Source organism: Nannobrachium achirus (genome assembly GCF_963921795.1).
Source record: "Nannobrachium achirus genome assembly, chromosome: 11".
NCBI lineage: Eukaryota > Metazoa > Chordata > Actinopteri > Myctophiformes > Myctophidae > Nannobrachium > Nannobrachium achirus.
Genome location: NC_137820.1, coordinates 1,213,648 through 1,227,236, shown reverse-complemented (window position 1 = coordinate 1,227,236; position 13,589 = coordinate 1,213,648). Strand labels below are relative to the sequence as shown.

At 41.2% G+C, this 13,589-nt stretch overlaps 1 protein-coding gene across 3 annotated transcripts in view; it reads right to left on the bottom strand.

The window, feature by feature from the left end:
• Window positions 1-307: 307 nt before the first annotated feature.
• LOC308294857 (disintegrin and metalloproteinase domain-containing protein 10-like) overlaps window positions 308-13,589 on the bottom strand; it is a 53,177-nt gene continuing 39,895 nt past the window's right edge. For all 3 annotated transcript variants that reach the window (XM_080737748.1, XM_080737749.1, XM_080737750.1), the window contains 5 exons: window positions 11,661-11,844; window positions 10,827-10,935; window positions 10,241-10,461; window positions 7,374-7,500; window positions 308-4,619 (listed from right to left, as the gene is read on the bottom strand). In XM_080737748.1, the coding sequence (XP_080593874.1) occupies window positions 4,393-4,619; window positions 7,374-7,500; window positions 10,241-10,461; window positions 10,827-10,935; window positions 11,661-11,844 (868 nt within the window). In that variant the 3' untranslated portion in view covers window positions 308-4,392. The remainder of the gene's footprint in view (window positions 4,620-7,373; window positions 7,501-10,240; window positions 10,462-10,826; window positions 10,936-11,660; window positions 11,845-13,589) is intronic.

The following is a 13,589-nucleotide window of genomic DNA, read 5'->3' as shown; positions in this document are numbered from 1 at the left end:
TTAGGCATAGTTTTACTGAGGTTAGGTTTAGGCATTGTTTTACTGAGGTTAGGTTTAGGCATAGTTTTACTGAGGTTAGGTTTAGGCATAGTTTTACTGAGGTTAGGTTTAGGCATAGTTTTACTGAGGTTAGGTTTAGGCATAGTTTTACTGAGGTTAGGTTTAGGCATAGTTTTACTGAGGTTAGGTTTAGGCATAGTTTTACTGAGGTTAGGGGACGCGACGCGTTGTGAGCTTGTAAATGTGCTGAAAGAATGAACACTGGTCTAAACATACGTAGCTGCAAACACAACACAGTAAGCAAGGATCTGTTTTTGAACGAGTCTTTAATTAATGCATTTCAAGTACTCCAAAAAATTACATCTCTTTGCACAATACAATTTAAAATGTTTTTTTTTCCTTTTTTTTCTCTTTAGTAAAAATGTTCAAAGTGAACAAAAATGTGCGATACTGTATAGAACACAGTGAACAGTAGTGTTTTTTCCGTCACCCACGACATTTTCAACTCAATTTGGACATTTCAGTGAAACACGTTTATCTAAAAACATTTTTTTTAATCTTTTCTTTTTCACCAAGACTACGAAATTAAAACAAAGTAAAATGTACAGGCATTATTCTGCATGTCTTCTAGTCAAACCAAACCATGCCACGAGAACAAAGACAGGAAATGAAAATGTAACATTAATTCCACCTTAACACTAGCTCCACCTTAACACTAGCTCCACCTTAACTCAACTCAATCTTCTTTTTTAGCCATTGATGATGATGATGATGATGATGAAGATGATGAAACTCCATTTTAACGAGCACAAGTGAAATATCTTAAAAGCCGACTTCCGCCATTTCCAACCTGTCTTCGTATAATTGGTCCTCACTAATGATAATGATAATAGAATGATATCATTTCTGTCCACTAAAGCCCTATCAGAGTCGGTGTAGTCTTTTTAAGTCATAAAACTACAACGTTACGTCATTCCTCGCGGTGACGAGCTTTCCACCGCGCGTCCCGACACATCTCTCTGTTTTTACTATCAGACAAATCGGCCCATCACCCCGTTCACTGATTGGTGGATCTAGACCAGTCAGTCACAGTGACAGGACTAACCTTAACCCACCTTGATAAGCTCTTCACCACAGACTCTGATAAGGGCTTAACAGTTCAGAAACCTGTCGTCTCACTCTGTGTCTCACTCTGTGTCACTCTGTGTCTCACTCTGTGTCTCACTCTGTGTCTCACTCTGTCTCACTCTGTGTCTCACTCTGTGTCTCACTCTGTGTCTCACTCTGTCTCACTCTGTGTCTCACTCTGTGTCTCACTCTGTGTCTCACTCTGTCTCACTCTGTCTCACTCTGTGTCTCACTCTGTCTCACTCTGTGTCTCACTCTGTCTCACTCTGTGTCTCTGTGGACAGTTCAGAAACCCGCCTACCAGTGACATCATGGATGGGGAATCAGAAACAGCAGGCTTTCTATTCCTGGGAAGTGAAGCCATTGTTCTCATGTTAAAAAAAAGATATAATAATTCAAATAAAATTAATAACAAAAGTTGGAAAAGCTCCCAGAGAGCAGTTAAACATGGTTCTATTATATAATAAAGAGCGTTAGTGAAGACCAATTATACGACCATAAGCTGACAATGTCTGACGTCGTCCTTTAAGAGGAAAATCTTTTATTTTTTTTCTTTTTTTGTCACATATGAACATCTTTGAACAATTTACCGTGGAATTAATTAGATACAAAAACATAAAACAAGACGTATCAAAAATGTAATTTCATTTTCAAATGAAATGCTAATTTCTCCAAGTAACTGTACAACTTTTACAACGTGAATAATCTGAAGGCTAGACTCCGCCTAGCCTCGAAACCCCTCCCCCCCCCCCCCCCCCTTTATACACCATATGGACACAATAAGAGCTCCTACACCTTCTAATCCATATATGGGCATATATGTCCTTATAAGGAAACAAAGAGCTCCTTCTAATCCATATATGGGCATATATGTCCTTATAAGGAAACAACATGAGCTCCTTCACCTTCTAATCCATATATGGGCATATATGTCCATATATGGACCTTCTGATCCCAACAGGTAAAACCATGGGCTTCAATTAGTGGTTATTTTTTATTCTTCAATATCAACAAAATAAATCTAAACAAATCAATAAGACAATAAAAAGGTCCCTTTAGGATTTTAAATACTAAACAGAATCTGCTCATTTAAATACCAGATAATGTTTAGTATTAACTCATTGAGTGCCTATCCCGAATTAGTTCGGGATATATGATCGTATCACAGGGTGCCTATCCCGAACAAGTTCGGGATATTAAAAAAAAAAAAAAATTTTAAATTTTTTTTTGAATTTTTGTTTTGTTTTTTTGGACCCCATCAAATCTGGTGAACATGATTTCAATCGCGATTTTGCATGTTCCACCCCATACAACCCCATCTAACATACAGGGCAGCCATGTTTGTTTACATAACATGTAAAACATAATGGCGATTATCTCAAGAATGCCTGAACGGATTTCCAATCGGATTTTTTTGTTTGAAAGCTGTGAACAAACTGCACAAATCCACTCCAATGCAATCCAGGATTGCATTGGATTTTTCAGAGCTCATTCTTCTCTGTTTTTTTCCCATGCATGAGGTGTGCAAGGTTTAATCATGGCTAAGTTGACGAAAATAAGGCTTCTAAAATGCTTGGTAGCCAATAGCTAACTTCAAGCTAACTTCATCCTCTTCCTGTACATGCAGTCATGCACAAAGGAAAGTGTTCAGGCAAGTCATGGCTGCAGGGCTTCTGCATATACCAGCATATCTCTATGGGATTTTCTCTGGCCACTGGGCGCCCTCTAGTGGTGAAAGGGGTGGCACTAAATGAGTTAAGAACAAAGATTCTAAACAGAATCTAAAGTATTTTTTACAGATTCGTTTTTTAACCAAAATGATAAAAAGACCAGCGACAACCTGGCTAAACCAATCACGTGATTCTGATTCGCTGGTTCTCAAAGTGTGGTACACCACCGTAGGTCCGTAGGGTCCAAATGGACCCTTACAGCTCTGTAACTCTGAGTGTACAAATGGAACCAAATGGACCCTTACAGCTCTGTAACTCTGAGAGTGTACAAATGGAACCAAATGGACCCTTACAGCTCTGTGACTCTGAGAGTGTACAACTGGAACCAAATGGACCCTTACAGCTCTGTAACTCTGAGTGTACAAATGGAACCAAATGGACCCTTACAGGTCTGTAACTCTGAGAGTGTACAAATGGAACCAAATGGACCCTTACTGGTAATTTGGAGCCCAGTTTGAGAATCAATGTTTTCTTTAGGATCTGCGTTGTCATTGGACCAAGTCGCCGTCAATCAGAAAGAGGACCTGGTTGCCGTGGAAACTCTTCTCCTCTGGCGTTGTTAAAGCAGTCCTGAGAGACTAAAAAGAACTCCTGAGACTAAAACCCCCAAAACACTAAACAAACAAACAAACAAACAACTCTACACGTTACACTAGAAGAAATAGTGTTTTGTTGTTTTTTTCTTATTTTTTTATGATACATTTAAATCTGTACAGTCACATGCACAAGACTGCCTTCAGCTGGTCCCGACCGTGTGTGTGTGTGTGTGTGTGTGTGTGTGTGTGTGTGTGTGTGTGCGCGTGCGTGTGTGTGTGTGTGTGTGCGTGTGTGTGTGTGTGTGTGTGGTGTACATAATTTCAAAAAGTGCCACAGAATTTCTCATTCATTCTTGGGCTTTTTAAGAAAAAAAGAAAACTAAAACAACTAAAGCAAAGTAAAAAAAAAAAAAAAATCATTTTGTCTTGTGGCCACCAGGAGGCAGTAAAACCAGTCTCCAAACACTCTAAAAGCCAGAGGTCCTTCTGGGAGCGGGGGATCCTTAACTGTCAGAGGGTACAAGATGCAACCAAATGGACCCCTAATGAGGGGGGGGGACGCCTTCAGAAGGGAGGGGGGGAAAAAAGATGTCCGCCGACCATGTTCAGAGCCAATCAGAGCAGCCGGTACGCGTGGATGACATCACACACAAGATGGCCGACTCGTCGTTGGGACTCCTAAGGCGAGTCCGTACTCCTCTCTCTCTCCCAAAGCAAACCTTTCGTCGGAAAAAACAAAGGTCCGGTTCAACTACAAAATGACGTCACCCGAAACTTCTGAAAAGCATTACACCCCCGAGTTAAGAGTTTGCAAAGCTGCGCGTCGGAAAGTTGGAACTATCCAGACGAAAAGTTGGGTTTCGGAGAGAGTATGGGACAGGCCTTTAAGTCTTTGGATGGAGTGATGTGTGTGTGTGTGTGTGTGTGTATGTGTTGTTCTTTCCCACTGTAGGCACAAGGAGGAGGGGCCAAGGCGTTGCGGGGGGGGGGGGGGGGGGTCAGCGTCTCATCTGACCCATCTGGTAGTTCTCCCTGCCCCCCGCGGCGGCGCGGTGCCGCTGAGGCTGCTGGGAGCTGGCTCTCTGACCGCCGCCGTGGCCGCTAGGCCTCAGGTTCTGGCCCTGTCTCTGGGGGGCGGGGCCGCGCCCGCCCCCCCCGTGAGGGGGCGGAGCCTGGGAGTTGGCCGCGTGTTGCTGCTGTTGAGCACGCCGTCTCTTTAAGGTCCCTGAGGAGAGAGAGTAGATTTATAAGACCTTACAGTCTGTATTAGATTTATAAGACCTCACACAGTCTGTATTAGAGGTATCATTAGATATATAAGACCTTAAAGTCTGTATTAGATATATAAGACCTTACACAGTCTGTATTAGAGGTATCATTAGATATATAAGACCTTACAGTCTGTATTAGAGGTATCATTAGATTTATAAGACCTTACAGTCTGTATTAGAGGTATCATTAGATATATAAGACCTTACACAGTCTGTATTAGAGGTATCATTAGATTTATAAGACCTTACACAGTCTGTATTAGAGGTATCATTAGATATATAAGACCTTACACAGTCTGTATTAGAGGTATCATTAGATTTATAAGACCTTACACAGAGAGGTATCATTAGATATATAAGACCTTACACAGAGAGGTATCATTAGATATATAAGACCTTACACAGTCTGTATTAGAGGTATCATTAGATATATAAGCTGCTGTTGAGATAGTAGATTTATAAGACCTTACATCCCGAGTAGAGAGTGTGCCTGCAGCTTGTTAAAGGACCTACACCATGAATTTTCACTTTTTCTATTTTAAAACCTTTTTTGGGGGTCCCACTGGCACCTTCTATCCTCACAAAGTCCTATTTCTGTACATTGTGTCTTTCTCTGGTTTTGGGAAGACAGAGATGAAAAGCTTTCCACAGGTTCTCAGAACAGTGCTGTTCTGAGAGTTGATCCGTGTGACGTCACACGGATCCGTGTGACGTCACACGGAAAAACATTTTTTCAAAAAAAAATTTTTTTTTTCAAAAACTTTTTTTTTCAAAACTTTTTTCTTCAAAAAACTTTTTTTTTCAAAAACTTTTTTTTTTTCAAAAAACTTTTTTTTTCAAAAACTTTTTCTTTTTCAAAAAACGTCTTTTTTTCCTGGAAAAACCCCACTAGATGCGCCCCTGAGCAAACAGAGGCCGTTTTGGTATTGCAGCTGGAGAGCCTCATTATAGTAGAGCTAGAACAAACAAAAAGAATGGTCAGAGTGTTTGTTGAGGGTTAAAACCTGTCTAAGACTCAATTTTGAGCATATATTTATACAAAAAATATAGTTTTAAAAGCATGGTGTAGGCCCTTTAAGTGTGTGGGACAACCCACCAAGTTTGAGACCAGTAACATGTTACAAACTAAAGTTATGGATGTTTAAAGCCCAGCCAATAGGAAGACAGTGGGGGTGGGACTTCAGCAATTACAGCCCGTCCCGATTGGTGGTCTAAGTCCAGTAACCAATTTTCGAGATAGTACCATGCTGCAAACTGGAGTTATGGCTGTTTAAAGTCCAGCCAATAGAAAGACAGAGGGGTGGGGTTTCAACAATTACAGCCAATAGGAAGAGAGAGGGGGTGGGTCTTCAGCAATTACAGCTTGTTCCTATTGGCCGGAAAAAGTCCAAAGTCGTGTGAGAGTTTTAAAGTTTAAATCACTTTGCTAGGCAAAAGTATGAGTAATGTGGTGCCAATGTATTTTTCCCAGTTAGTAGTGGTTTGGTAGCATGGGGTAGATTATTACCTGGTAGTGGTTTAGGAGGTGGTAGTTTGGGGTAGTTACCTGGTAAAGGTTTAGGAGGGGGTAGTTTGAGGTAGTTTATTACCTGGTAGAGGTTTAGGAGGTGGTAGTTTGGGGTAGTTTATTACCTGGTAGAGGTTTAGGAGGTGGTAGTTTGGGGTAGTTACCTGTTAGGGGTTTAGGAGGTGGTAGTTTGGGGTAGTTACCTGGTAGAGGTTTAGGAGGTGGTAGTTTGGGGTAGTTACCTGGTAGAGGTTTAGGAGGTGGTAGTTTGGGGTAGTTACCTGGTAGAGGTTTAGGAGGTGGTAGTTTGGGGTAGTTACCTGGTAGAGGTTTAGGAGGTGGTAGTTTGGGGTAGTTTATTACCTGGTAGAGGTTTAGGGGGTGGTAGTTTGGGGTAGTTTATTACCTGGTAGAGGTTTAGGAGGTGGTAGTTTGGGGTAGTTTATTACCTGGTAGAGGTTTAGGAGGTGGTAGTTTGGGGTAGTTTATTACCTGGTAAAGGTTTAGGAGGTGGTAGTTTGGGGTAGTTTATTACCTGGTAAAGGTTTAGGAGGTGGTAGTTTGGGGTAGTTTATTACCTGGTAGAGGGTTAGGAGGTGGTAGTTTGGGGTAGTTTATTACCTGGTAGGGGTTTAGGAGGTGGTAGTTTGGGGTAGTTACCTGGTAGGGGTTTAGGAGGTGGTAGTTTGGGGTAGTTACCTGGTAGGGGTTTAGGAGGTGGTAGTTTGGGGTAGTTTATTACCTGGTAGAGGTTTAGGAGGGGGTAGTTTGGGGTAGTTTATCACCTGGTAAAGGTTTAGGAGGTGGTAGTTTGGGGTAGTTTATTACCTGGTAGGGGTTTAGGAGGTGGTAGTTTGGGGTAGTTTATTCCCTGGTAGGGGTTTAGGAGGTGGTAGTTTGGGGTAGTTTACCTGGTAGAGGTTTAGGAGGTGGTAGTTTGGGGTAGTTTATTACCTGGTAGGGGTTTAGGAGGTGGTAGTTTGGGGTAGTTTACCTAGTAGAGGTTTAGGAGGTGGTAGTTTGGGGTAGTTTATTACCTGGTAGAGGTTTAGGAGGTGGTAGTTTGGGGTAGTTTATTACCTGGTAGAGGTTTAGGAGGTGGTAGTTTGGGGTAGTTACCTGGTAGAGGTTTAGGAGGTGGTAGTTTGGGGTAGTTACCTGGTAGAGGTTTAGGAGGTGGTAGTTTGGGGTAGTTTATTACCTGGTAGAGGTTTAGGAGGTGGTAGTTTGGGGTTGCTGCTTGGTGTGTGGACGCTGCAGATCTTGATGAATCCTGCCATCAGCATGATGAGAGCAATGCCCATCAGAAGCACCGCCCACCAGTGAGCCTGGAGAGGAGAGACCCTGTTAATGTGCTTATAGAGGAGAGACCCTGTTAATGTACTTATATAGAGGAGAGACCCTGTTAACTCATTAACTGCCAAAAACGTGAATCCCTTAAAAATCCCGTTGTACCACCCTGCCACGCCCGTGAATCCCGTAAATAAAAACAATTTTTTTTTTTTTTTTTTTTTTTCAAAAATTTTTTTTTGGACCCCAAAAACGTTAGTAGGCATGATAGCGATCGCGAAATTGCTTGTTTAACCCCCATACAACCCCCATACAACTCAGGTAGCAGACCTCCAAGCTCACAACAGTGTAAAACATAATGGCTGCTATCTCATGAATGCCTGAACGGATTTCCATTCGGATTTTTTTGTTTGAAAGCTGTGAGCAATGTGGACACACGCGGTGCATTATCTAGGCATGGGTGTGCATGATCCGTGCACTATGAATTACATGGAAGTCTATGGAGACGAATGGCAGTTAAAGAGTACGAAGGTATTGTTAAATGGCAGCATATGAGTTAATGTCCTTATATAGAGGAGAGACCCTGTTAATGTACTTATATAGAGAAACCCTGTTAATGTCCTTATATAGAGACCCTGTTAATGTACTTATATAGAGAAACCCTGTTAATGTCCTTATATAGAGGAGAAACCCTGTTAATGTCCTTATATAGAGGAGAAACCCTGTTAATGTCCTTATATAGAGAAACCCTGTTAATGTCCTTATATAGAGGAGAGACCCTGTTAATGTCCTTATATAGAGAAACCCTGTTAATGTCCTTATATAGAGGAGAGACCCTGTTAATGTCCTTATATAGAGAAACCCTGTTAATGTCCTTATATAGAGGAGAAACCCTGTTAATGTCCTTATATAGAGGAGAGACCCTGTTAATGTACTTATATATAGGAGAAACCCTGTTAATGTACTTATATAGAGGAGAGACCCTGTTAATGTCCTTATATAGAGGAGAGACCCTGTTAATGTCCTTATATAGAGAAACCCTGTTAATGTCCTTATATAGAGAAACCCTGTTAATGTCCTTATAGCGGAGACACCCTGTTAATGTCCTTATATAGAGAAACCCTGTTAATGTCCTTTTATAGAGGAGAGACCCTGTTAATGTCCTTATATAGAGAAACCCTGTTAATGTCCTTATAGCGGAGACACCCTGTTAAAGGGCCTACACCATGCTTTTAAAACTATATTTTTTGTATAAATATATGCTCAAAATTGAGTCTTAGACAGGTTTTAACCCAAACACTCTGACCATTCTTTTTGTTTGTTCTAGCTCTACTATAATGAGGCTCTCCAGCTGCAATACCAAAACGGCCTCTGTTTGCTCAGGGGCGCATCTAGTGGGGTTTTTCCACCCCTCCCCTCCTCTTCACTCCTCCCCGGACCCCACGTTGACAACAAATAATGTTAATATTGGGCCAATACAAAAATAGGATAATGTTGCAGCTCTGATTATAGCCTACTGTAGGCCTATGTTGTATGTTATAGGCCTACTGTCAAATGACACAGGGCGACCGTTGCTAGACCAGACATTACAGAAAGTTAATCTACATTAGACAATCAACCCCACCTGCATTGTATTTATGTATAAAAAAAAGTTAAAAAAAAAAAAAATGTTTTGAATAAAAATGTTTGAGAAAAAAAAAGTTTTTTGAAAAAAAAAAAAGTTTTTTGAAAAAAAAAGCTTTTTGAAAAAAAAAAGTTTTTTGAAAAAGAATTTTTGGAAAAAAAAAAATTGAAAAAAAAAAAAAAAAAAAAAAACGGGAATCCGTGTGACGTCACACGGATCAACTCTCAGAACAGCACTGTTCTGAGAACCCGTGGAAAGCTTTTCATCTCAGTCTTCCCAAAACCAGAGAAAGACACAATGTACAGAAATAGGACTGTGAGGATAGAAGGTGCCAGTGGGACCCCAAAAAAAGGTTTTAAAATAGAAAAAGTGAAAATTCATGGTGTAGGTCCTTTAATGTCCTTATATAGAGAAACCCTGTTAATGTCCTTATATAATGTCCTTATATAGAGGAGAAACCCTGTTAATGTCCTTATATAGAGAAACCCTGTTAATGTCCTTATGTTCTATCCCATATCTAGTTGTTAATGCCATCATAAGTGCAGGAACTGAAAGCTTTTTTCATATCTTTAACTCATTCTCTGCCTAACCAGAGTTTCCCAAGCTATCGATGAAAGTTTTACACTACCAAACCAAACCAAATCTTTGAATATCTTTTTAAAAGCGAACATTTTAACTCAAAGATTTGCTTCTGGGTGGTCCCTGGAACAACATATTTTGAGAAGGGGGTTCACGGCCAAATACAGGTAATTTTGGGGGTCCTTGACATGAAAAAGTTTGAGGACCACTGATAAAAAATAAAATAAACTAACTACTATTTCACAATTTTTCAGAAATACATCAATATGACATCATATCATACATAGCACGATCCACTCTGCTCTGTCTGGGTTGAATCATTATGACATCATCTTATCATAGATATCACTGAATCATTATGACATCATGGTATCATACATACCACTGGGTGGAATCATTATGACATCATAGTATTATACATACCACTGGGTTAAATCATTATGACATCATAGTATCATACATACCACTGGGTCAATCATTATGACATCATAGTATCATACATACCACTATCCACTCTGCTATTTTCTCGTAGAGCTCTGGGTCGAATCATTATGACATCATAGTATCATACATACCACTATCCACTCTGCTATGTTCTCGTAGAGCTCTGGGTTGAAGATGGCTTTCTTCAGCCTGGCCAGCGGTCCGTCTGCGTCCACCAGACGACACTTCATGAAGACGTCGCAGTAGCCTTTGAAGTCGTTGCAGGGAGAACCGGCGGGCAGCGTGGTCACCTTCTTACCGAAGAACCTCATGAGGCGCTCTGAGCCCGTACTGCTGCACGTGTTAGGGTTCACTGTAAATACAATACATTACATTATACCTAAACCTAAACCTAAACCTAACCTCTGGAGGCGCTCTGAGCCCGTACTGCTGCATGTGTTGGGGTTCACTGTAAAAACACACCACGGTTATACCTAACATTAAACCCATGCTACTGCATGTGTTAGCATTCACTGTAGAAACACATGACAGTTCAGTCACATTAAACCATTTAAATTCACTGCAGACAACACACAACATCAGCATGTGACTCACTGTTCTCCATACAGATAGGCTATATCTCATAGGGTACAGATATTTAACAGATAGTGTATATCTCACAGGGTACAGATAGTGTATATCTCACAGGGTACAGATAGGGTATAGATATTAACTCACTCTTCTCCATACAGCAGACGTGACAAAGTTCCGTCTCATCTTTTCCATCCTGACTGGCACAGGTACAAACCTCCAGACCGTACTTCTCACAGATGGAGCCGGAACAGCCCTGAACACACACGCACACGCACACACACACGCACACACACACACACACACAGACACACACAGACATGCACACACGCACGCACACACACACACACGCACACACACACACACACACACACACGCACACACATTACATCATTAGGGCAACTAAGTATTATTATCAGCCCAGCTCGTACGGCAAGTCAACAGAGACTGCCTCCTGCCTCTCCGACATGATTAGTTATTCTATCAACTACTGTTTTCATTAATGGAAATGGATTAATACCACTGCAGTGCTGTTGTATTATTGCATTATTATGACATTCTATTAGCTCACAATGTGTCACTATTCTAAAACGGCTAGTTCCATTCCTTGATTCTGATTGGCTGGTTTCCCTTTAATTGCTGTGGTATATGAGACTATAACCCACAACTTTCGTGCAGACCTGGTAGTGAATTATTAGTGAAATAGAACAGTTTTTATTATTGGTACATGTCTATGGTTTTCATGTTGCCATATTGTAACCGTTTTAGAAAAGCAATAAGCAAGGCTTGAGGTTACCTGTATTTTATAACGGCTGAGAGGGTTGTCTCACCATGCCTCGCAGTCTGGCGTGGCTTATTGATTACTAACTTGGATTAGTGATAAAGTAATAGATTACAGTAATAGATTACCCCGTTCAGGCAGACTTGGGTCTCTCCATGGCAGAGTTAGTAATAAAGTAATATATTACAGTAATAGATTACCCCGTTCAGGCAGACTTGGGTCTCTCCATGACAGGCGGTGAAGTTGGCCTTGGGTTCGGAGGCGGGGCAGTGGGCGGAGCCTGCGTTGCACATGCCCTGATGAGCGCATTCTGACTCCTCCCTGCACTTCTCATTACGACCCTTATAGGAGCATTCTGGAGTACAGCAGGGCCCCTGGCTGGGACTGATACACATTACATATTAATACACTATACACATATTATATACATTAATACATCCTTATAGGAGCATTCTGGAGTACAGCAGGGCCCCTGGCTGGGACTGATACACATTACATATTAATACACTATACACATATTATATACATTAATACATCCTTATAGGAGCATTCTGGAGTACAGCAGGGCCCCTGGCTGGGACTGATACACATTACATAGACATACATTATAAATACACATTACATAGACATACATTATATATAAAATACTGTATAAACATTATATATAATCTATATGTACATTCTGGAGTACAGCAGGGACCCTGACTAGGACTGATATGATTACACATCTCTGCTGTCGGGCCGAAACCTCCTAATGTTCATTTTGGGGAAAATGAGCTCAAGTGGAGTTAGGAGGTTTTGTCCCAAGCACTTTTTACTACTTTCTATTGGTTCAATATTATTTTAACCAACACTCAGATGTAAAGGGTGTTTAATAGCTCTGATTTATGACAACAAATCAAAAACCTCACACATTTTGGTTTTGTCCAGACAGTGAGGATATACATTATATATAATATTTATACACAAAGCCACAGTGTGGGAGGTGTTGGGGCAGACAAGCACACCGCGCTCACTGGAGACGGTTGGACTTCACTCAGTGATCACAGTGACCTCGGGGTCATCGGGGTCACAGCACATTGTTCTGACAGGCAGTTAGGACTTGGGTCACATGCTCTGAGAGCTCTGGTTCAGAACTTCTTCTAACTCAGTGTTTCTCAACCTTTTTTCTGCATGGACACACTTTTCATGTCTCAAGAATCCATGGGCACACCAGACACCAACATAATACACAGGTGTAAATATCATCACTGTCGGGAAGAAACCTTGTATCTCCAAGTTTCAAATGTTTCTTCACAAAGTAAAGCCCTGGTTCATCATACTAGGCTGTCGCACAACAGTAGTGAAAACAGCAGATCTACAAGCACACAGTGTGCTTGTAGATCGGCTGTTTTCACTAGTTTAAATCATTTTTAAAATGATAAATACAACACTGGCTTTCAAGCAGTTTCAAGGGGCACACTTGACCCTTCTCAGGGGCACACCAAAGGTCCCCAGGCACAGTGGTTGAGAAACACTGCTCTAACACTATGGACCACAGCTGTATAACTGAGTGGTTCATAACTTCTTCTAACACTGTGGACCACAGCTGTATAACTGAGTGGTTCATAACGTCTTCTAACACTATGGACCACAGCTGTATAACTGAGTGGTTCATAACGTCTTCTAACACTATGGACCACAGCTGTACAACTGAGTGGTTCATAACTTCTTCTAACACTATGGACCACAGCTGTATAACTGAGTGGTTCATAACTTCTTCTAACACTATGGACCACAGCTGTATAACTGAGTGGTTCATAACGTCTTCTAACACTATGGACCACAGCTGTATAACTGAGTGGTTCAGAATGTCTTCTAACACTATGGACCACAGCTGTACAACTGAGTGGTTCATAACTTCTTCTAACACTGTGGACCACAGCTGTATAACTGAGTGGTTCAGAACTTCTTCTAACACTATGGACCACAGCTGTATAACTGAGTGGTTCATAACGTCTTCTAACACTATGGACCACAGCTGTATAACTGAGTGGTTCATAACTTCTTCTAACACTATGGACCACAGCTGTATAACTGAGTGGTTCATAACGTCTTCTAACACTATGGACCACAGCTGTACAACTGAG